This window comes from Somniosus microcephalus, chromosome 19 (assembly GCF_052327205.1).
Source record: "Somniosus microcephalus isolate GS21.2 chromosome 19, FLI_Smic_1.0, whole genome shotgun sequence".
Lineage (NCBI taxonomy): Eukaryota > Metazoa > Chordata > Chondrichthyes > Squaliformes > Somniosidae > Somniosus > Somniosus microcephalus.
In genome coordinates, this window is record NC_141005.1 from 77,095,494 (window position 1) to 77,120,638 (window position 25,145).

Below are 25,145 nucleotides of genomic sequence, written 5' to 3' on the forward strand. Positions count from 1 at the left end.
CGTTCGGGGGTGTTGTCTAAGGTGAACTGGAGCCAAAGTGGACTGGGAGCAGCTACTTATAGGAAAATCCACATCAAGACAGTGGGAGACTTTCAGAAGGGAAATAGAGAGAGTACAACGCCAACATGTTCCTGTAAAGGTCAAGGGTGGGACCAACAAGCAAAGGGAACCTTGGATGACAAGGGATATACAAAAATGCATTAGAAATAAAAGGGGGGCTTTTGGCAGTTACAAAAGACTAAAGATGGAAGAAGCCCTAGAGGAGTATAAAAAGTGCAGGGGCATACTTAAAAAAGAAATTAGGAGGGCGAGGAGGGGCCATGAAATAACACTGGCGAGCAAAATAAAGGAAAATCCTAAGATGTTTTATAAGTATATTAAGGGCAAGAGGATAACCAGGGGAAGGGTAGGGCCCATTAGGGACCAAAGTGGCAATCTGTGTGTAGAGCCAGATGATGTAGGCGGGGTTTTAAATGAATTTTTTGCATCTGTGTTCACTATGGAGAGAGACGATGCAGACATAGAAATCGGGCAAGGGGACTGTGACATACTTGAACATATTAGCATCGAGAGGGAGGAGGTGCTAGCGGTTTTAGCAGGCCAAAAAGTGGATAAATCCCCAGGCCCGGACGAGATGTATCCCAGGCTGCTGTGGGAGGCAAAGGAGGAGATTGCAGGGGCTCTGACACAAATTTTCAGAACCTCTCTGGCCACAGGGGATGTACCAGAGGACTGGAGAACAGCTAATGTAGTACCACTATACAAGAAGGGTAGCAGGGATAAACCAGGGAATTACAGGCCAGTGAGCCTAACATCTGTGGTAGGGAAATTATTGGAAAAAATTCTGAGGGACAAAATTAGTCTCCACTTGGAGAGGCAAGGATTAATCGGGGATAGTCAGCATGGCTTTGTCAAGGGTAAATCATGTCTGACAAATCTGATTGAATTTTTCGAGGGGGTGACTAGGGGGCTGGATGAGGGAAATGCTGTGGATGTGGTTTACATGGACTTCAGTAAAGCTTTTGACAAAGTCCCGCATAGGAGACTGGTCAAGAAGGTAAGAGCCCATGGGATCCAGGGTGCCTTGGCGCGTTGGATCCTAAACTGGCTGAGTGGCAGGAGGCAGAGGGTGATGGTCGAAGGATGCTTTTGTGACTGGAAGCCTGTGTCCAGTGGGGTACCTCAGGGATCGGTGCTGGGTCCCTTGTTGTTTGTGATCTACATAAATGATTTGGATGAGAATGTAAAAGGTATGATCAGTAAGTTCCCAGATGACACGAAAATTGGTGGGGTGGTAAATTGCGAGGAGGAAAGCCTCAGGCTACAGGATGATATAAACGGGTTGGTCAGATGGGCGGAAAAGTGGCAAATGGAATTTAACCCTGAAAAGTGCGAGGTGATGCATTTTGGACGGACAAATAAGGCAAGGGAATACACAGTGAGTGGTAGGACCCTAGGAAGTACAGAGGGTCAGAGGGACCTTGGTGTACATGTACATAGATCTCTGAAGGCAGCGGAACAGGTAGATAAGGTGGTTAAAAAGGCATATGGGATACTTGCCTTCATTAGCCGAGGCATAGAATATAAGAGCAGGGAGGTTATGATGGAGCTGTACAAAATGCTGGTGAGGCCACAGCTGGAGTACTGTGTGCAGTTCTGGTCGCCTCACTATAGGAAGGATATGATTGCTTTGGAGAGAATGCAGAGAAGATTCACCAGGATGTTACCTGGGATGGAGCGCCTCAGCTATGAAGAAAGACTAAACAGGCTGGGGTTGTTTTCCTTGGAGCAAAGAAGGCTGAGGGGGGACCTGATTGAGGTGTACAAAATGATGAGGGGCATAGATAGGGTAGATAAAGAGGAACTTTTCCCCTTAGTAGGGGGGTCAATAACAAGGGGGCATAGATTCAGGGTAAGGGGCAGGAGATTTAGAGGGGATTTGAGGAGGAACTTTTTCACCCAGAGGGTGGTTGGAATCTGGAACTCACTGCCTGAAAGGGTGGTAGAGGCAGGAACCCTCACAACATTCAAGAAGCATTTGGATGAGCACTTGAAATGCCATTGCATACAAGGCTATGGACCAAATGCTGGAAAATGGGATTAGACAGGACAGGGGTGGATGGGCGGCGCGGACACGATGGGCCGAAGGGCCTCTTTCTGTGCTGTAAAACTCTATGACTCTATGACTCTATGAGTGGGCCACACCCATCATTCCTGTAATGAAGAAAGCATTGAGCAGCACGCCTGGGGAGCCAAGGAAGGTTCGCATCTGTGGGGACTTCAAGGTGACTGTGAACCCAGTCCTGCACACAGTACAGTATCCGCTTCCGCGGATAGAAGATATTTTCGCCTCACTATCTGGAGGGAAACGTTTTACAAAGATTGATCTGGCTCAAGCGTATCTACAAATGGAGGTGGAAGAAGCATCTAGGAAATACCTCACAATAAACACTCACAAAGGCCTTTACCAGTACAATCGACTGGTATTTGGGGTAGCATCGGCCCCGGCTTTGTGGCAGACGGCAATGGAACAAGTCCTGCAAGGGATCCCGGGGACCCAGTGTTATTTGGACGACATCCTGGTTACGGGCGAAAATGACAATGAACACCTTGCCAACCTGGAACAGGTGCTCACGAGATTGCAGGAATATGGGCTACGAGCCAACCGTCCCAAATGCGAGTTCTTCAGGAGACAAATCTCGTATTGTGGCCTCATGATTGATGAGGAAGGGTTGCATAAGTCGCCGGACAAGATTGAGGCTGTAGTCAAGGCTCCAGCACCAGAAAATGTGTCGCAACTGAGGTCGTTCCTCGGGTTGGTGAACTACTACCATAAGTTCTTGCCGAATTTATCTACAATTCTGCACCCACTGAACGCCCTCCTTCAAACTGGTGTAACATGGAAATGGAGTGATGAGTGTAAGCGTGCCTTTCAGGAATGTAAATGCCAAATCACTTCAAAAGAAGTATTGGCCCACTACAACCCAACACTACCGATTCGGTTGGCATGTGATGCGTCACCTTACGGCATTGGAGCGGTGCTGTCACACAAATTCTGTGACGGTTCAGAGAGGCCAATAGCCTTTGCATCGCTCTCGCTAACCTCAGCCGAGCGTAACTACGCCCAGATTGACAGGGAGGCCCTCAGCCTGGTGTAGGGGGTGAAGAAGTTCAATCGCTATCTGCACGGGCAGAAATTCACCCTACTGACTGATCATCAACCCCTGGTCTCAATTTTTAACCCAAAGAAGGGCGTTCCGGTGATGACGGTGCAACAGCTGCAAAGATGGTCACTTTTTCTAGGGGCACATCAGTATGACATAGAGTACAAAGGTACGAAACAACATGGAAACGCTGATGGGCTGTCGCGCCTACTGTTGCCTACGGCGGAAGAAGCACCTGCAGTGGACCCGGTGGAGATATTCCATGCGACCATAGTCGAATGTTTGCCTGTTACAAACGCAAGTATTGAGAAGGAAACCCAAAATGACCCGACACTCTCTCAGGTCTATGATTTGACGGTGAAGGGATGGCCAGCATATGGCGACTCACTGTTGCCAGCATTCTCACCAAGGAGGGAACAGCTGTCAGTGTGCCGGGGAACATTGATGTGTGGATCCCGAGTGGTAATTCCACCCAAGTTGAGAGATAGAGTACTCAATGAGCTTCACGAGGGTCATCTGGAAGGGGTAAAAATGAAGAGCCTAGCCAGGGCGTTTGTGTGGTGGCCGGGAATCGATAAAGAAATCGAGGATATGACCAAGAGATGCACAGGATGCCAGAAGGTCCAAAACGCTCCACCACAGGCCCCGCTACATCCATGGGAGTGGCCCTCATCTCCATGGCAACGGGTACACATTGATTTCGCTGGTCCATTTATGGACTCAATGTTTCTAATCGCTGTGGACGCCCATTCGAAATGGCCAGAGGTCATTAAAATGTCCTCCACCACCATGGAGAAAACTATTGCAGTCCTAAGGACCATCTTCGCCAGGAATGGGTTGCCAGAACAGATCTGTTCCGACAATGGCCCACAGTTTGTGTCTGAGGATTTCCGGAGGTTCCTGAAGAATAATGGGTGAAACATTACACATCTGCCCCATATCATCCAGCCACAAATGGATTGGCTGAGAGGTTTGTTCAGACCTTTAAAAAGGCCATAAAGGCAATGTATAATGATGACATACCACTGCAACACAAGGTGGATAACTTTCTGTTTGCTTACCGGAATGCGACACATGCAGTAACCAACCAAACTCCAGCCGTACTGTTTTTCAACCGGAGACTAAGATGTCGCTTGGATTTGCTCAAACCAAACATAAGACAAGATGTTGAGGATAAGCAGTTCCAGCACATAAATGAGAAGCCAACCAGGAGCTTCAAGATAGGGCAACCAGTCTTGGCCCGTGACTACCGAACAGAAAAATGGCAGCCAGGCATGATATGCACACAGCAGGGACCACTAATGTACACAGTGGACGTTGGAGAGAGCATCGTGAGACGCCATGCTGACCAGATTCTAGAGTCACAGGAACAAGCCAAACCTGTACCACAAGCATGTGCACCTGGTAATGAGCCCGAAGTATAGATTGCGTCTACCTCAGAAGCAGGGGTATTGGAAGCTGACGAACCAACCAATGACAATGAGCCAGAATTGACTCCACCGCCAGAACAGGATACTCGAGAAAGGCGCTATCCAGTCCGGATCAGGAAGCCTCCTCAAAGACTGAACTTATAAATGACTATTTCAGTTGATGTATATATTACTGAGAAAATTGTAATTAGTTATTATTTAGTTGTTAAATGAATGTTATGTACTGTTTATCTAAAAGGGGAGGAATTGTTGTGTATGTACCTTTAAGGGAATAACTGCAGTACCGGCAGTGACCACCACTGTATAAAAGGCCCTAGCAGGCTTCTGTAGTTTCAGTTTCAAGCTGCCTCTTGTTCAGTAAAGTACCTGTTAAACTGTTCTCCCGAAGTCCGTGTATTATTGAGGCGCGGACTTTACAGTGGCTAACAAAAAAAGTCTTCTGTAGGCATATTAACTGTAAAAGGGTTGTCACAGGAGTGGTGGGATGATTATTATTGTGTAATGAGACAGGGTTAATTAGTAATCTCATAATAAAGGATTCTTGGGGAATAGTATTAGTGGAGGCAAAAGGCATGGCTAAAGTGCTAAATGAGTACTTTGCATCCAAGGAACAGGACTTTGCCAAAGCTACGATAAACAGGAGGTTGTTGAGATACTGGATGAGATAAAAATAGATAAAAAGGAGGTACAGGAAACTCTTTTTTATCCGGCACCGAAGGGACCGATGTGGTGCCAGTTGATCAAAAATTCCGGATTACAGAGAGGTATACTTACCAAGGTACGAGAGCCCCGTACACGGCCACAGGTGCAGGAGTCCCGGTTACACGGCCACAGGTGCAGGAGTCCCGGTTACACGGCCACAGGTGCAGGAGTCCCGGTTACACGGCCACAGGTGCAGGAGTCCCGGTTACACGGCCACAGGTGCAGGAGTCCCTGTTGCACGGCCACTAATATGAAGTAAAACTTACCTGAACCGACTCCTGAATTTTGCCGGTTAAGAGAGATTTCCGGTTATTTAGGTGCCGGTAAAAAGAGTTTCCTGTACTAGGCTGGCAGTAATTAAAGTGAATAAGTCACCCAGTCCGGATGGGAGGCATCCTAGGTTGCTGAGGGAAGTAAGGGTAGAAATTGCAGAAGTGCTGGTCACAATCTTCCAATCCTCCTTCAGTACAGGGGTGGATCCAGAGGACTGGAGGATTGCAAATGTTACACCTTTGTTCATAAAAGGGGAGAAGGATAAATCTGGCAATTACAGGCCAGTCAGTTTAACGTCAGTGGCGGGAAAACTTTTAGAAACAACAATCCAGGAGAAAATTAACAGCCACTTGGACAAGTATGGACTAATAAAGGATAGCCAGATCGGATTTGTTCAGGGCAAATCGTGTTTGACTAACTTTTTTGAGTTTTTAATGAGGTAACAGAGAGGGTGAATGAGGGCAGTGTAGTTAATCTTGTGTATATGCACTTTGAAAAGGCGTTTGATAAAGTGCCACATGTTGGGTGTGTTAGCAAAATTGACACCCATGGGATGAAAGGGGCAGCAGCAGCATCGATACAAAACTGGCCGAGGGATAGAGAACAGAGAGTTGTGGTGAATGGCTGTTTTTCTGACTGGAAGGAGGTATACAGTGGAGTTCCCCAGGGTTCAGTACTAGAATCACTTCTGTTTTTGATGTATATTAATAACTTGGACTTGAGGGTACAGGGCACAGTTTCAAAATTTGCAGGTGACATGAAACTTGGAAGTATAGTAAACAGTGAGGAAGATAGTAATAGACATCAAGAGGACAAAAACAGGCTGGTGGAATGGTTCACATAGCAGATGAAATTCAACGTAAAAAAGTGTGAGATGATACATTTTAGTAGGAAGAATGAGGAGAGACAATGGGCTGGATTTTAAGTCAGGGGCGGGATGGGGTCGTGTAATCCGCAATTCGTGTTATCCACCCGAATCTAAATCGATGTGGGAGATTGATGCGATTTCAACTTGATTGGCCAATTGAGTTCCAACGTGTGGGAACCCATGACAAATGGGTTTTTCCAGTCTGAAAGTCGCCTCTGATGACGTCATCATTGCTGCTGCATTTAAGGTCTGCAACAAGCCTTGCTTCTTCTGCAGGCTGCCAACCTTTTGGCCTTTCATGCTACAGGGACCTGGAGTAAGAATGGCCAGCGAGAGAGCTAGGGCTGCTCCGAGCTTTGATGACGTTGTCGTGCAGGCTTTAGTTGAGGGAGCAAGAGCTCATAAAGAGGTGCTCTTCCCTTCTTCAGGGAGGAAGAAGCCTCCCCAGCAGACCAAGGTTGTGTGGGTCCAGGTGGCAGAGGAGGTCAACTCATTATCAGTAACCCGCAGAACCTGGATTCAATGCAGGAAGAGATTTCATGACCTTCTGCGCACTGGAAAAGTGAGTATGAATTTCCCATCACCCTCAATCTGATCCCCATTGCCTTTCCTCACCAGCACTCAGCTTTAGCAATCTCTTCCTCCACATCCCACTTGACACTGACATCCATGCACCCTTGCCCATTCCCTCTCTCTCTATGGTCACATTCACCTAACTATTCGACTATGCAGCCCTCACACTCCCTATCACTGCGATGCTATGAAAACAACTGAAAACACACAGGGAGGGCCCTTGGTCTTGCCACCTCACTCCATCTTTGTCTCCTTCTAAGTATTTATGCTATGGAATCTCTGCACTCACTCCTTCATTCTCACTCAACCTCCACTTGTCTCCCTCATTGCAAGAAAAGAGAGCTCACAATAAGCGAGAAAGAGTGAGGACAGGAGGAGGGCCACCCTCAGAAGCCCACCTCACCCCCTGGGAGGAGGCAGTCCTGGAGATCGTAGGAGTGGAGGACGATGCGCAAGTGGGGGACGGACAGAGGGGTGCATCACAGCAAGCTGGTGACAAAATAGTTTTCCATCTCTCTCATTGACATTGCGTGAGTTGCTGATAATGATTCTGAAGCTCTAACAGATGGACTAATGATCATCTGCAATATGCAATGTGCATGTAACCTTGGCATCACATCTCTGACTCTTCCCTTTACTCCCCCACAGGACCATCGCAAGCACCCGTCCCAACTAGCCAGGAGGAACAGCATGAGCTTCAAGACTCCTCAGAGGAAGCTGCAACCTCTGAGGGCACAGCGTCAGCAGAATTCAGCGCACCCAGCACCAGCGCAGACACTCACACCTCGGTGGGACCTTCGGGACATAGAGTAGTGTTGTCACCTGGTGTATCACAGCTCACAAGTGAGCATCAGCAGATTGTGGAGACAGGGACAGCAGTGGAGAGTCCTAGTCGGAGGGTGCAGGACTCTGCCAGCTCGGCTCAGCTGCATGTCGACCCTCTGCCTCTGGGTCCATCCATAAGATCAGCGGTGCTGGGACTCCAGGAACAGATGCAGGAGTCTTTAGCAGGTTTTGTCTCCAGGGTTGCTGCGAGTGTGGAGCGAATGGAGGAGTCCATAATGAACATGAGCAGAGCCTTTGTGGAGTCATTGGCGCATGAACGCATCACCATGGAAAGGATGGCAACCTCCATGGAGGTGATAAGTCGCCAGAGTGCAGAAAATATGGTGAATGTTCAGAATAGAATGACATCTCTGGAGGAGCGATGGTCATCTATTGAACAGAGAAACCAGACCTTCATGGAAGTCCTTCTGAGTAGGACTGCCAGTGCAGATACGGGTCCCCATGACCCCTCTGATATGCAGCAAGGTGCTCTCAAGCCACGTGCAAGCGCTGAGGGGGACCTGACCCATGAGAGGGTAGTTGGTGGCAGACGTCAAGGAAGTGGGGGCTCCTCTCCAAGCGTTCACACTTCCATGCCACTGCAGAGCCCTCGGTCAGAGCCCCACCAGAGTCCACACCCAGCTGAGATTGGCGTCTCAACCCCTGCACAGCTGCAGGAGCAGCAGACTGTTGACGAGCCCTCACAGGCTCGCAACCCCAGAGGACGCCCACCAAAGGTGTCGAGACAGGAGCTGCAGGAATGTAAGCAAGGGGCCTCCACATCTGCTGAAGCCACAGGGGAAGCACCACGTAGGAGCACGCGTAAGAGAAAGATACTGCACAAATGGTCACAAGGGTAGTCACTTGGGTGAAATTTGATGTTTTCTGTGAAAAAGCCATCAGATAAATAATGTAAATAAAAAATCTGATGGCTACTGCTGTAGTTGTGGCGTGTGTCATTTCACGAATGGGACTTTCACATTGAGGGCTTAGGATTACTTGCAATTGTCAGTATGGTGGTCAAATTGCTTGGAATCCGCTGGTTCTTGGCCATTGTCGATGCTCAGGTAAGAAGCTGCGAGGCAAAAGTGCTTGATTGGCTAGGCTAAGCAAATCTGGCCAAGATGAGTGCGTTCCTTGCATCCCAGGCAGCAATGTTCTCATGTACTGCTGCCGCTTGTTGATGGGCCTCTGCAAGGTGTTCGTTTTCGCTCTCCTCCTCCTCATCTGAGGAGGATATGTGAGGAGCCACTTGGTCCTCAGGAATCTGCAAGCCACGACACTGTGCGATGTTGTGAAGTGCACAGCAAACCACGATGATTCTGGAGACCCTGGCTGCTGAGTACTGCAGGGCTCCACCTGATCTATCCAGGCATCTGAAGCGCATCTTCAGCAAACCGATGGTTTGCTCAATTATGGCTCTGGTGGACATGTGGCTGGAGTTGTAGCTCTCCTCAGCTTCGTTGGATGGGCTCCTCAACGGCGTCATTAGCCACGTCCTCAGGGGATAGCCCTTGTCTCCAAGTAGCCATCCGTTAAGTTGGTCTGGCGGACTGAATAGCGGAGGCACACTAGACTGGCGCAGTATGAAGGAGTCATGGCAACTGTCGGGGTACTTGGCACAAACATTCAAAATTTCCTTCTTGTGGTCACACACCAGCTGAACGTTAAGGGAGTGGATGCCCTTGCGGTTGACAAAAATACATGGATTGCGATGGGATGCCTTAAGGGCCACATGTGTGCAGTCAACGATGCCCTGCACCTTTGGAAAGCCTGCCAGATTAGCTAATTCAACCACACGCGCCGTGACACTTGCTCGATCCTTGGTGAAATGGATGTGATTGTGCGCGATGGCAAAGAGGGCATCAGTTACCTGTGTGATGCAAGTGTGTGAGGCCGCCTGAGAGATGCCGCTGATGTCTGCTGCTGATCCCTGGAATGAGCCTGAGGCAAAAAAGTTGAGTGCGGTGGTGACTTTGACGGCCACTGGTAAGGGTTGTCCACCTGGCCCTCTGGCCTGCAGGGGTTGTTGCAGCATTGCGCAGATGTCACTCACTACCTCTCGTGAAAGTCGGAGCCGCCTTTGGCACTGCTGCTCAGATATGTTGAGGTAGCTGACCCTGTGTCTGTAGACCCTGCTTGGGGGGTATCTCCTGCACCGACGGGCTTCCAAGCACTGGCCTCTTCTGGCCTGTGCAGCTTCAGGTGGGTGAGCAGCAGCTTGGCGCTCCTGTTGTTGCTGCTGCTGTTGGTGCTGCTGTTGTTCCTGGTTCTGCTGGTGCCGCGGCTGGTGCTCGAGCTCCTCTAATGTCCAGAAGGGAAGGAAATAAATGGCTCCCATGCTTCTGGTATATGCCTCAGTTAAGGAAGCGCTCAGTAAAGGTGGCGAGAGGGGTTTCCCAGGAGGTCACACTGGAGATGGGTGTCAGGCTCCAAACTTCCACAGCTGTAGTTAAGCCTTCTTAAAGTTCCCCCACACCTGAGACAACTAAGTCCTGCCACCTGCAAATAAATGATGGCTGATCAAATCTCCTCTTTAATGGTTGAGCTGCAGCTGATAGTCAGCAATCCAATTGTGCTCCCGCCAGGTTTCACCGTCATGTTTCAGACCAGGCGTGTTTCACGTGGGAAAAGGGTTAAAATCGCAAAGGCAATTTAGTGCTTGTTAAGGGCCTTAACCGCCTATCCCGCCTCTTGGAGGCGGGGTCGGGCCCGTGCGCCAGTTTTCGCAATTTTAACCCCCCACACACCTCCAAGCCCGCCTCCACGGCCCAATGAAAATCCTGCCCAATATATGCTAAATGTTACATTTACAAAGGGGGTGCAAGAACAGAGAGACCTGGGGGTGTTTGTGCACTAATCTTTGAAGGTGGTAGGACAGGTTAACAAAGTAGTTAATAAAGCATATGGGATCCTGGGCTTTGTAAATAGAGGCATGGGCTCGATTTTCCAAGCCCCGAGGAGGCGGGTTTGGAGGCGGCAGTGTTGGGAAAATTGCAGAATCAGGGGGCAGGAACCCATCCCGCCCCCAACCCGCCTCCGCGCCAATGCCCCAGGAGGTGGGTACCCGACCTGTGCTGGGATTCGCCTCCCCGAGGCGGGAAGGGGATTAGTGCCTGTTAACAGGTAGTTAACAGGCAGTTTTTTGCCTAATCCCTATTTTTAGCCCTGAAGTGTGGGCTGTCCGACGGCTCCGAACCATGCCAAGTTAGTGAGGCGGACCGTCGGTCTGCAGGGGTTGGAGGGGTCGAGATGTCTGTTGTGCAGGTGAGTGATGGGTGCATGTGTGCAGAGCTAAGTGTGTGAGGTAAGTGTAAAGTGTTTCAATAAGTTTTACTTACCTTTACTTTCTCCTGCAGGCTTCCTTCCTTCAGTTCTCTGGAGTCCCTCAGCTCACCGGCACAGAAAGCAGAATGGCCGCTGAACTGTCAAAAGCTGCAGCCTTAGCTTTCTGGTCTGGAGAGATCTCTAACTGAGTCTGAGTAGAAGGACTCAAGTTAGAAGACAGATTGTCAGCGTTTGACAGCTTCACAGAGCTGTCCAACGCTGATTTTTCATCTGTCAAAAGCTCTTGACAGCTGAAATGTCAATTGCTGATGTCACCAGTAACCAGGTGTCCCTTAATAGGCCTGCTGAGCCTGCTGGGTGGGCTTAACAAGGTCAATCAAGGGAAAATAGTGTGGGTTGTCCAGAAGTCGATGGAGGCAGGACTACAACCAAAAAAGTGGGAGTCCCGCCTCCAAAAGCTCCCTATTGACAAAATCGAGCCCATAGAGCCAGTTGTCATGGTGCATATAGGTACCAACGATATAGGTAAAAAATGGGATGAGGTCCTAAAAGCTGAATATAGGGAGTTAGGAGGTAAATTAAGAAAAAGGACCTCAAAGGTAGTAATCTCAGGATTGCTACCAGTGCCACGTGCTAGTCAGAATAGAAATAGAAGGATATTTCAGATGAATACGTGGCTAGAGGAATGGTGCCAGGGGGAGGGATTCAAATTCCTGGGACATTGGAACCGGTTCTGGGGGAGGTGGGACCAGTACAAACCGGACGGTTTGCACCTGGGCAGGGCCGGGACTGATGTCCTAGTGCTCTGGGGGAGGGTTTAAACTAAAATGGCAGGGGTTTGGGAACCTGAGCAGGGAGACAGAGGAAAGGGAAACAAGGGTAAAAGCAAAAGATAAGAAGGAGAAAAACAGAAGTGGCAGTCAGAGAAATCAAGGGTTTAAATCAAACGTGGCCGCAGTAAATAATAATTCTAATAAGTCTAACAGCGTTAAAAAAACAAGCCTGAAGGCTTTGTGTCTTAATGCGAGGAGCATTTGTAATAAGGTGGATGAATTAGCTGTGCAAATAGAGGTAAATGAATATGATTTGATTGGGATTACGGAAACATGGCTCCAGGGTGGCCAAGGCTGGGAACTCAACATCCAGGAGTATTCAATATTCAGGAAAGATAGGCAAAAAGGAAAGGGAGGTGGGGTAGCATTGCTGGTTAAAGAGGGGATTAATACAATAGTAAGGAAGGATATTAGCTCTGATGATGTGGAATCTGTATGGGTAGAACTGAGAAATACCAAGGGGCAGAAAACGTTCGTGGGAGTGGTATATAGGCCTCCAAACAGTAATGCAGATGTTGGGGATGGCATTAAAAGGGAAATTAGAGAAGCGTGCAATAAGGGCACAGCATTCATCATGGGTGACTTTAATCTACATATAGATTGGGCTAACCAAATTAGTAACAATACTGTGGAGGAGGAATTCCTGGCGTGTTTACGGGATGGTTTCCTGGACCAATATGTCGAGGAACCAACTAGAGATCAGGCCATCTAGAACTGGGTATTATGTAATGAGAAAGGATTAATTAGCAATCTTGTTGTATGAGGCCCCTTGGGTCGGAGCGATCATAATATGAAAGAATTCTTCATTAAGATGGAGAGTGAAGTAATTGACTCAGAGAAATTGACTCAGAGACTAGGGTCCGAATTTAAATAAAGGAAACTACGATGGTATGAGGCGCGATTTGGGTAGGATTGATTGGGGAATGTCACTCAAAGGGTAGACGGTGGATAGGCAATGGCAAACATTCAAAGATCGCATGGATGAACTACAGAATTTGCTCATCCCAGTTTGGCATAATAAAAAAAGGTGACTCAACTGTGGCTAACAAGGGAAATTAGGGATAGCATAAGATCCAAGGAGAGGACATATAAATTGGCCAGAAAAAGCAGTAAACCTGAGGATTGGGAGCAGTTTAGGATTCAACAAAGGAGGACAAAGGGATTAATTAAGAAGGGGGAAATAGAATTTGAGAGTAAGCTTGCAGGGAACATAAAAACTGACTGTAAAAGCTTTTATAGATATGTGAAGAGAAAAAGATTGGTGAAGTCAAGCATAGGTTCCTTGCAGTCAGAATCAGGGGAATTTATAATGGGGAACAAAGAAATGGCAGGCCAATTAAATACATATTTTGGTTCCGTCTTCACAAAGGAGGACACAAATAACTCCCAGAGATGTCGGGGAATATAGGGTCTGATGAAAGGGAGGAACTGAAATAAATCAGTATTTGTAGGGAAATGGTGTTAGGGAAATTGATGGGATTGAAGGCCGATAAATCCCCAGGGCCTGATAAAGTACATCCTAGGGTACTTAAGGAAATGGCCCTAGAAATATTTGATGCATTGCGGATCATCTTCCAACATTCGATGGAATCTGGAACAGTACCCATGGATTGGAGGGTAGCTAATTTTACCCCACTATTCAAAAAAGATGGTAGAGAGAAAACGGGGAATTACAGACCGGTAAGCCTGACATCGGTAGTGGGAAAATGCTAGAGTCCATTGTAAAAGATGTAATAGCAGAGCACTTGGAAAACAGTGACAGGATCGGACAAAGTCAACATGGATTTACAAAAGGTAAATCGTGCTTGACTAATCTACTGGAATTTTTTGAGGATGTAACTGGTAAAATAGATAAGGGAGAACCAGTGGACGTGGTGTATTTGGACTTTCAAAAGGCTTTCGATAAGGTCCCGCATAAGAGATTAGCGTGTAAAGTTAAGGCACATGGGATTGGGGGCAAGGTATTAACTTGGATAGAGAACTGGTTGGCAGACAGAAAGCAAAGAGTTGGAATAAACGGGTCTTTTTCCGAGTGGCAGGCAGTGACTAGTGGGGTACTTGAATCTTCTCGCTATGAAGGCCAACATACCACTTGCCTTCTTAACCGCCTGCTGCACCTGCATGCTTACCTTCAGCGACTGGTGCACAAGGACACCCAGGTCTCGTTGCACTTCCCATTTTCCCAATCTATTGCCATTAAGATAATAATCTGCCTTCCTGTTTTTGCCACCAAAGTGGATAACCTCGCATTTATCCACATTTTACTGCATCTGCCATGCATCTGCCCAATCACCCAACCTGTCCAAATCATACTGGAGTTTCTCGGCATCCTCCTCACAGCACACACACCCACCCAGCTTTGTGTCATCTGCAAACTTGGAGATATTACATCTAGTTCCCTCGTCTAGATCATTAATATATATTGTGAATAGCTGGGGTCCTAGGACCGATCCCTGCAGTACCCCACTAGTCACTGCCCGCCACTCAGAAAAAGACCCGTTTATTCCAACTCCTTGCTTCCTGTCTGCCAACCAGTTCTCTATCCAAATCAGTACCTTGCCCCCAATCCCATGTGCCTTAACTTTACACGCTAATCTCTTATGCGGGACCTTATCGAAAGCCTTCTGAAAGTCCAAATACACCACATCCACTGGTTCTCCCTTATCTATTTTACCAGTTACATCCTCAAAAAATTCCAGTAGATTAGTCAAGCACGGTTTACCTTTTGTAAGTCCATGTTGACTTTGTCCAATCCTGTCACTGTTTTCCAAGTGCTCTGCTATTACATCTTTTATAATGGACTCTAGCATTTTCCCCACTACCGATGTCAGGTTTACCGGTCTATAATTCCTCGTTTTCTCTCTACCACCTTTTTTGAATAGTGGAGTAACATTAGCTACCCTCCAATCCATGGGAACTGTTCCAGAGTCTATAGAATTTTGGAAGATGACTAGCAATGCATCTACTATTTCTAGGGCCACTTCCTTAAGTACCCTAGGATGTAGATTATCAGGCCCTGGGGTTTTATCGGCCTTCAATCCCGTCAATTTCCCTAACACCATTTCCCTACAAATACTGATTTCTTTCAGTTTCTCCCTCTCATTAGACCCTATGTTCCCCGACATCTCTGGGAGGTTATTTGTGTCCTCCTTTGTGAAGACAGAACCAAAGTATGTATTTAATTGGTATGCCATTTCTTTGTTCCCCATTATAAATTCCCCTGATTCTGACTGCAAGGGACCTATGCTTGACTTCACCAATCTTTTTCTCTTCACATATCTATAGAAGTTTTTACAGTCTGTTTTTATGTTCCCTGCAAGCTTACTCTCATATTCTAATTTCCCCCTCTTAATTAATCCCTTTGTCCTCCTTTGTTGAATCCTAAACTGCTCCCAATCCTCAGGTTTGCTGCATTTTCTGGCCAATTTATATGTCCTCTCCTTGGATCTTATGCTATCCCTAATTTCCCTTGTTAGCTACGGTTGATTCACCTTTTTTGTTTTATTTTTATGCCAAACTGGGATGAACAAATTCTGTAGTTCATCCATGCGATCTTTAAATGTTTGCCATTGCCTATCCACTGTCAACCCTTTGAGTAACATTCCCAATCAATCCTACCCAACTCGCCTCTCATGCCATCGTGGTTTCCTTTATTTAAATTCAGGGGGAATTTCTTCACCCAGAGGGTTGTGAGGGTCTGGGACTCACTGCCTGAAAGGGTGGTAGAGGCAGGAACCCTAACCATATTTAAAAAGTACTTGGATGTGCACTTGGGATGCTGCAACCTGCAGGGTTACGGACCAAGATCTGGGAGGTGGGATTAGGCTGGATAGCTCTTTGTTGGCCGGAGCGGACACGACGGGCCGAAATGGCCTCCTTCCATGCTGTAACTTTCTATGATTCTAATTCTTGGCACCACACTTTAGGAAGGACGTGAAGGCTTTGGAGAGGGTACAGAAACGATTTTCTAGAATGGTTCCAGGGATGAGTGATTACAGTTACGTGGATAGTCTGGAGAAGCTGGGGTTGTTCTCATTGGAGCAGAGAAGGCTAAGAGGAGATTTGATAGAGGTGTTTAAGATCAAAGAGCCGGCACAGACCCGATGGGCCGAATGACCTCCTGTGCTGTACTATTCTATGATGCCAGGGATTGGAAACCATAGTTATGAGGAGGGCTTGAGATTCTGGGACTATTTGGGAAGGTTATGAGTTGACTTAGCGGATGCAGGGCTTTAGTAGAATCAATAGGGAAATACACTGGTTGTCACTAAGAGATTGGAGAAAGGTTAGGAGTGATTGAAGCAGAGACCATTGCATCTTTTAAGGGAAATTTGGATAAACTTTTGAAACAGCGGAAAATACAGAGCTATGGGGAGAGTGTGGCTTAGTGCAATTAATTTTGAATTGCTCTAGCAAAGAGTGGCACAGGCATGGTGGGCCAAAAGGCCTCCTGCTGCACTGTAAACGATTGTGGTTCTAGAGTAATGGATAGAATAGTGTATGGAACTTTTAAAGGAGCCAGATTGATTGTTTCTTCCAGCCCTATTCATTCCTTGCAGTCCTATACATTCCTATGCTCCACTACAGCCCCAGGAGGTCACCACAGGAGTTCCTCGGGGCAGTGTCCCAGGCCCAACCTTCAGCTGCTTCATCAATGACCTTCCCTCCATCATAAGATCAGAAGTGGGGATGTTTGCTGATGATTGCAAAGTGTTCAGTTCCATTCGCAACTCCTCAGATAATGAAGCACTCCGTGCCCGAATGCAGCATGACCAGGACGACTCTCAGGCTTGGGCTGATAAGTGGCAGGTAACATTCATGCCACGCAAGTGCCAGGTAATGACTATCGCCAACAAGTGACAGTTTAACCATCACCCCTTGACATTTACTGGCATTACCATCACCGAATCCCCCACCAACAACATCCTGGGGGTCACCATTGACCAGAAACTTAACTGGACCAGCCACATAAATACTGTGGCTACAAGAGCAGGTCAGAGGCTGGGTATTCTGCTGCGAGTGTCTCACCTCCTGACTCCCCAAAGCCTTTCCACCATCTACAAGGCACAAGTAAGGAGTGTGATGGAATACTCTCCACTTGCCTGGATGAGTGCAGCTCCAACAACACTCAAGAAGCTCGACACCATCCAGGACAAAGCAGGTCACTTGATTGGCACCCCATCCACCACCTTAAACATCCACTCCCTCCACCACCGGCGTACCGTGGCTGCAGAGTGTGCTATCTACAAGATGCACTGCAGCAACTCGCCAAGCCTTCTTTGACAGCACCTCCCAAACCTGGGACCTTTTCCACCTAGAAGGACAAGGGCAGCAGGTGCATGGGAACACCACCACCTCCAAGTTCCCCTCCAAGTCACACACCATCCTGACTTGGAAATGTATCACAGTTCCTTCATCGGGTCAAAATCCTGGAACTCCCTCCCTAACAGCACTTTGGGAGAACCTTCAACACATGGACTGCCGCAGTTCAAGAAGGCGGCTCACCACCACCTTCACAAGGTCAATTTGGGATGGGTAATAAATGCTGGCCTTGCCAGCAACGCCCAAATCCCAGGAACGAATAAAAAAATTACAGTGAAAACGGGTTAGGAGGGACGGAATACAACATACCAGAACCCTACCGAAACATCAAAACATCAACCAATATCCAGCCCGTACACATGTGCCTATACACAACACATATACCAACCTTCTCCACAGCTTCTTCAGCCTCAGTCACGTTGGAGAATAGTTCATTGTGAATTCTGGGTTCAGTCACAGCTCTCGTAATGTTGTAGTTAAACCATAACATGTTCATTATTACCTAGGAATACAAGAGGAACAGTGAATGAGTCAAACAATAAGGTAGGCTTCTCAACAAAATAATCACCTGGTGTTTCTTTCCCCTTTGGTTCCCGATTATTCTGATCATCATATTCCTTTATACCGTCAGTACATACCAGAGCAGTTGCCGTGATGATCTTTGCTCCTCCCGAGGCTCCCACCACTATCTTCACTGACTTGTTTTTGTCAAGTATGATGGCAGGGCACATAAAGGAAAGGGGTGTTTTTCCTATTGAGAAAAGAATACTTTTAAAAGACTGATATTCAGACACTGTCGGAACGTGTTGATTAAGTGTTATATGGAACACTGGAGTATCAGTTAGGTGAAGCCCACTTTAATTGCCATATGGGGATTAGTGGCACTAGGTGATGCATTCCACAAGGTCCCATGTTCAAAACCTGGTTTGTGCTGAGTTAGCTGATGTCAGGCAGGAAACCATTTAAGTCTTACAACTAGCCTCAACATCCCTGGATTAGGGACAAGAAAATCAGGCATGTTTCCCACATCTTAACCTTCATAAAGTTAGAGCTAGGCCACTCAGAAGTGAAACAGGAAGCACTTTTCACACATAAGGGTACATAAGAACATAATAAACAGGAGCAGGAGTCGGCCAATCGGCCCCTCGAGCCTGCTCCGCCATTCAATAAGATCATGGCTGATCCAATCTTGGCCTCAACACCACTGTCCCGCTCTCTCCCCACACCCCTCGACTCCCCTGTAGTTCAAATGTCTGTCAATCTCCGCCTTGAATATATTCAGTGACTCCGCCTCCACAGCTCTCTGGGGGAGAGAATTCTAAAGATTCACGACCCTCTGAGAAGAAATTCCTCCTCATCTCTGTCTTAAATGGGCGACCCCTTATTCTGAAACTATGCCCCCTAGTTCTAGATACCCCCACTAGGGGAAACATCCTCTCAGCATCTACCTTGTCAATCCCCCTCAGAATCTTATATGTTTCAATAAGATCACCCCTCATTCTTCTAAACTCCAACGAGTATAGGCCCAACCTGCTCAACCTTTCCTCATACGTCAACCCCTTCATCCCAGGAATCAACCTAGTGAACCTTCTCTGCACTGCCTCCAATGCATGTATATCCTTCCTTAAATATAGTATTGGAAATCTGGAATTCTGTTCTGGAAAAGGCTGTGGATGCTTGTTATGTTCAGTAATAAATAGACATTCTTATTATGAACAGCTAGCTTCTAGCTAGACATTTATTCAGTACACGTTCTCTAGGTACAGCATCTGTAGAGATTCCGCATGTGTGCTTCTGTGTGCAGGCAGCCATCTTGACTACTGCCTTCTGGGTAGCCTAGTGCATCATGGGTAGTGTAGTCTTAAACACATACAACTAAATATACAGCTCTATACAGCTCTACGGCTCTATCTAGTGTACCACTCCAGAATGACATGTTATTGATCATTACATCCCCCCTTCTTTGAGGTTAACAAAATCAATATCAATCAACTTTCAAGAAAAACGATAAAGATGATATCAGTAACACTTTTGTTGGTGCTCTATAAACATAAACATTTTCACAACAGTCAATACACTTTCAATATAGTTTTTCTTTGTACTCAAACATTAAGTCTATCAGGCTTCTTTACTACACGTGTGGGTCTTCTCAGCACGGGTAAGTCTGATGTGTTTTCATGAGATTGTTCTGGTGGTGAATGACAAGATTCAGTTGCGGCATTGTGTTCTTTCAGTGTGGAGCCCCAGATGATGATATCATCAACATAGACCCGAACTCCTTCCAGACCTTCAATTATGTGTTCCATCGCTCTATGAAAGATTTCAGATGCAGATATTATCCCGAAAGGCATTCTGAGGAAACAATACCTGCCAATTGGTGTGTTGAAGGTACAGTATTTGGTGCTCTCTTCATCCAGTTTTAGTTGCCAAAATTCTTGTGAGGCATCGAGCTTTGTAAAGTATCTGGCACCTGACATTTCACTGGTGATTTCTTCTCGCTTGGGAATCTGGTAGTGTTCACGTTTTATGCTTATATTTAAGTCCTTTGGATCCATGCATATTCTTAGATCATTGTTCTTTTTCTTTACACATACCATGGAGTTAACCCAGTCTGTTGGCACTTCGACTTTCCTGATGACTCCTAGTGTGGTCATTCTGTCCAGTTCTTTCTTGAGCCGGTCACGCAGGGGTGCTGGAACTCTCCGTGGAGCATGTACCACTGGCTGAGCATTCTCCTTTAGCTGGATCTTGTAAGTGAATGGTAGAACTCCAAATCCTTTGAACACATCCTGGAAATTACTCACTATAGAATCCATTGAGTCATCTGGTGTGCTTATGGCACAGTTTATACGGTAGACTCTCTTGACCAGTCCTAAGTCCTCACAAGCTTTGTCACCCAGTAGTGAATCAAGTCCTTCAGCCACAACAGAAAACATGAGATGATGCACTTTGTCTTTGACTGTCACTTTAAGTCTGCATACACCTAAGCTATCTATTTTCTGTCCATTATAGCTCTTCAGTAGTACTGACTTTTTCTGTATTTTGGGCTTTTCGTTCATGTTTTTAATGTCACTCATACTGATTAAGTTTGCTTTTGCCCCAGTGTCTAGTTTCAATGTAACTAATGCTCCATTTACCTGCAGTGGGATCATCCATTTGTCCTCTTTTACTGCATTGACGTTATGTTCAGCATTGTTTATTCCTGAGGGCTGCACATTTTCTGTATCCTTTTCTATATTGTCACATGACACCATTCCTACAAAAAATGTCTCACTTAAATCAGTGTCCTCAATCACATTGACTTGGACTTGTTGCCCTTTCTTTGTTTTTACTTTTGAAAAGCATTGTTTGGCAAAGTGATTCTTTCCATGACATTTTGTGCACATTTTTCCAAACGCTGGGCATTGTTTTAACTGGTGTTTTACAACCACAGCGTTTACAATTAAAAATTCCTTCCTCCGATTGCTTTTCATTTCTGTTCTGCCCACGTTTCTTCCCCTTATAGGACACAGCACCGACAGCAGCACTTACTACAATCGCATCATTATTGATTTCACTGAAAGTCTTCATGTGCTGTCAAGCTAGCTCACTGGCTTAGCATATATTCACAGCATTTTCCAATATTAGTTCAGTTTCTCTCAACAGACGTTCCCTGACTTTTTTATCATGAATACCAAACACAATCTGGTCACGAATCATGGATGCTTTCAGCTCAGAGAAATTACACGTCTGTGCTTTCAGTTTCAGATCGGTCACAAAGCTATCAAAAGTCTCCTTTTGCCGCTGTGTCCTCGAACGGAACACGTATCTTTCATAGGTTTCATTCTTTTTGGGAGAACAATGTGTATCAAATTTCTTTAGCACATCATCTAAATTTTCTCTGTTCTCCTCTGGATTAAATACAAATGTATTAAATACCTCTATCGCCTGTGGGCCTGCAACCGTGAGCAGCAATGCTATTTTACTTGCGTCTGGCTTCGTACCGAATCCGATGGCAGCAATGTAGAGTTCGAGTTGTTGTTTAAAAGTCTGCCAATTGTAGTCGACATTTCCTGTGAGTTTCAAACGCTCTGCTGGCTTCAAATTCTCCATGTCACGTTGCACAATATTCAGCAGATCTTACCAATCCTGGTACCATGTTATGTTCCTTAATAACTAGACATTCTTATTATGAACAGCTAGCTTCTAGCTAGACATTTATTCAGTACACATTCTCTAGGTACAGCATCTGTAGAGATTCCGCATGTGTGCTTCTGTGTGCAGGCAGCCATCTTGACTACTGCCTTCTGGGTAGCCTAGTGCATCATGGGTAGTGTAGTCTTAAACACATACAACTAAATATACAGCTCTATACAGCTCTACGGCTCCATCTAGTGTACCACTCCAGAATGACATGTTATTGATCATTACAGATGCTGGGAGAAAATCGGAGTTTTCAAGACTGAGATTGATAGATTTTTGTTAGGTAAAGGTATCAAGGGATTTGGAGCAAAGGCGGGTAATTGTAGTGGAGGAGAGGTGCAGATCAGCCATGATCTAATTGAATGGCAGAACAGGCTCAAGGGGCTTTCTTAGCCTCCTCATATTCTTAATTATTATGTTACTATCCGAGCGATTTCCAATGACCACTGCTGTAAAATTCACGTGGATATTGGATGAAGACAGGATTACGTTTTTCTGTGATGCCCTCATTTGGAGATCTTGTTTCTGTCTTTCCTGCTGCCACGTACAGACAGCACTGATAGTTTTAGTGGTCTACCCACTGGCACCCCCAGATTGCTATCCTGTGCTGTTAGCACAGACACCCTTTAAAGATCTTCCTAATCATTAAGTAAGAGTCTGGTGTATGGCATGCCATTCCACCTCTAATCCTTTTCCCATGTTATGCATGGGAAGTAACATACCACATATTAGGCTTGTTAGCAAAATTGACACCCATGGGATAAAACAGGCAGCAGCAGCATGGATACAAAAATGGCTAAGGGATAAAAAACAGAGAGCTGTGGTGAATGGCTGTTTTTCAGACTGGAGGGAGGTATACAGTGGAGTTCCCCAGGGTTCAGTACTAGGACCACTGCTGTTTTTTATATAAATTAATGACTTGGACATGGGGGGTACAGGGCACAATTTCAAAATTTGCAGATGACACGCAAGTTGGAAGTGTAGTAAACAGTGAGGAAGATAGTAATACACGTCAAGAGGACATAGGCAGGCTGGTGGAATGGGTGGACATGTGGCAGATGAAATTCAATGCAGATTTTGAACACCTCTATTAAATCCCCTCTTAACCTTCTCTGCTCCAAGGAGAACAACCCCAGCTTCTCCAGTCTCTCCACATAACTGCAGTCCCTCATCCCTCGTACCATTCTAATAAATCCCTTCTGCACTCTCACCAAAGCCTTGCCATCCTTCATAAAGTGTGGTGCCCAGAATTGAATATAATACTCCAGCTGAAGCCTAACCAATGTTTTATAAAGGTTTGGCATAACTTCCTTGTTTTTGTACTCTATTCTCCTATTAATAAAGCCAGGGATCCCATATGCTTTTTTAACGGCCTTCTCATTTGCCCTGCGACCTTCAAAGACTTGTGTACGTACGCCCCAGGTCTCTCTGTTCCTGCATCCGCTATCAAATTGTACCATTTACTTCATATTGTCCCTCCTCATTCTTCCTACCAAAATCATCTGACACTTTTCTCTACATTAAATTTCATCTGCTATGTGTCTTCCCATTTTGCCAATCTGTCTATGTCCTCCTGAAGTCCATCACTGTCCTCCTCATTGTTTACTACATTTCTGAGTTTCATATCATCTGCAAACTTTAAAATTATACCCTGTATACCCAAGTCCAGGTCATTAATATACATCAACAAGAGCAGTGGTCTTAATGCCGATCCCTGGGGAACACCACTGTATACCTTCCTCCCGTCTGAAAAGTAACTATTCACCATTACTCAATGATTAATGTCCCTTAGCCAATTTTGCATCCATGCTCCCACTATCCCTTTAATCCCAAATTAATTTTAACTTTGCTAACAAGTCTACTATGCGGTACTTCATCAAACACCTTTTGAAAGTCCATATACACAACATCAACTGCACTACCCACAACAACCCTCTCCGTTACTTCATCCAAGAACTCGATCAAGTTAGTCAAACACGAATTGCCTTTAACAAATTTGTGCTGACTTTCATTTATTAGCCCATACTTTTCCAAATGCAAATGCCGGTGTATTGTCTCTAAATGTTTCCCCACCACCGACATTAGGCTGACTGGCCTGTAGTTGCCGGGTTCATCCCTCTCCCCTTTTTTAAACAGGTGTAACATTTACAATCCTCCAGTCCTCTGGTACCACCCCCATATCCAAGGAAGATTGGAAGATTGTGGCCAGAGCCTCCGCTATCTCCACCCTTACTTCCCTCAGTAACCTAGGATGCATCCCATCTGGACCAGGGGACTTTTCTACTTTAAGGACTGCCAACCTTTTAAGAACCTCCTCTTTATCTATTTTTATCCTATCCAGTATCGCAACTGCCTCCTCCTTTACTGCTACGTTAGCAGCATCCTCTTCTCTAGTGAAGACAGATGCAAAGTCCTCATTTAGTACCTCAGTGATGCCCTCTGCCTCCACAAGAAGATCTCCTTTTTGGTCTCTAATCGGCCCCACCCTTCCTCTGACTACCTTTTCACTACTTGTGTTTATAAAAGACTTTGGGTTCCCTTTTATGTTAGCTGCTAATCTATTCTCAGACTCTCTCTTTGAGCCTCTTATTCCCTTTTTTAGATCTCCTCTGTACTTTCTATATTCAGCTTGGTTCTCTACTGCATTATGAACCTTACAATTGTCATAAGCCTCCTTTTTCTGTCACATTTTAACCTCTATCTTTAGTCATCCAGGGAGCTCTAGCTCTGGATGCCCTTACTTTCCCCTCATAGGAATGTGTCTACTCTGTACCTGAACCATCTCCTCTTTGAAGTCCTCCCTTTGTTCAAAGACTATTTTGCCTGCCAATTTTTGGTCTCAATCCCCCTAAGACAGATCCTTTTTCAACTCATTGAAGTTAGCTGTCCTCCAGTTAAGTACTTTTATGCTAGATTGTACCTTGTCCTTTTCCATAACTATTCTAAACCTGATGATATTATGATCACTATTCCCCAAATGTTGTTCCATTGAAACATGCTCCATTTGCCCCCTTCATCCCCCAGAACTAGATCCAGCACTGCTTCCCTTCCTCGTTGGGGTGAAAACACACTGATCAAGAAAGTTATCTTGTACTCATTTCAGGAATTCCTCTCCCTCTTTGCCTTTACACTGTTACTATCCCGGTCTATAATGGGATAATTGAAGTCCACCATTATCACTACACTGTAGTTCTTGCATCTTTCTGTAATTTGCCTGCAAATTTGTTCCTCTATCACCTGGTGACTTATAGTATACATCCAGTAATGTAATAGCTCCTCTATAGTTCCTTAATTCTAACCAAATAGATTCTGTCTTTAGCCCCTCAACTACACCATCCCTCTCCAGTGCTATAATTGTTTATTTATCAATACTGCTGCCCCCTCCATTTTTCCTTTCCCTATATTTCCCGAATATCTTGTAACCAGGAATATTAAATTCCCAGTCCTCCCTTTCTTTGAAGCAGATCTCTATTATTGCCACTATATCATAGACCCATGTGCCTGCAGCTCACCAACCTTATTTACCATGCTCCGTACGCGCACTCCAAACCCATTTTAGACTACTTTGCATTTCCCCCCAGTCTGATCCCTCCCATTTCTGAACTATTCTTTAGTCCAGTGCTATTTGTCTCTCCCAGTCCTCTGTGCACTTTGTTTCTCCTCTCTAATGTTTCATCCTGGTGCC

General features: G+C 46.0%; 1 protein-coding gene across 1 annotated transcript in view; it reads right to left on the bottom strand.

The window, feature by feature from the left end:
• The window catches only part of LOC147104928 (glutathione hydrolase 1 proenzyme-like), a 136,527-nt gene that overhangs the window by 21,204 nt on the left and 90,178 nt on the right, over positions 1-25,145 (bottom strand). The window contains exons 10-11 of the mRNA XM_085962066.1: positions 17,917-18,029; positions 17,667-17,780 (exon numbers count right to left, since the gene is read on the bottom strand). Coding sequence (XP_085818192.1) covers positions 17,667-17,780; positions 17,917-18,029 — 227 coding nt within the window. The remainder of the gene's footprint in view (positions 1-17,666; positions 17,781-17,916; positions 18,030-25,145) is intronic.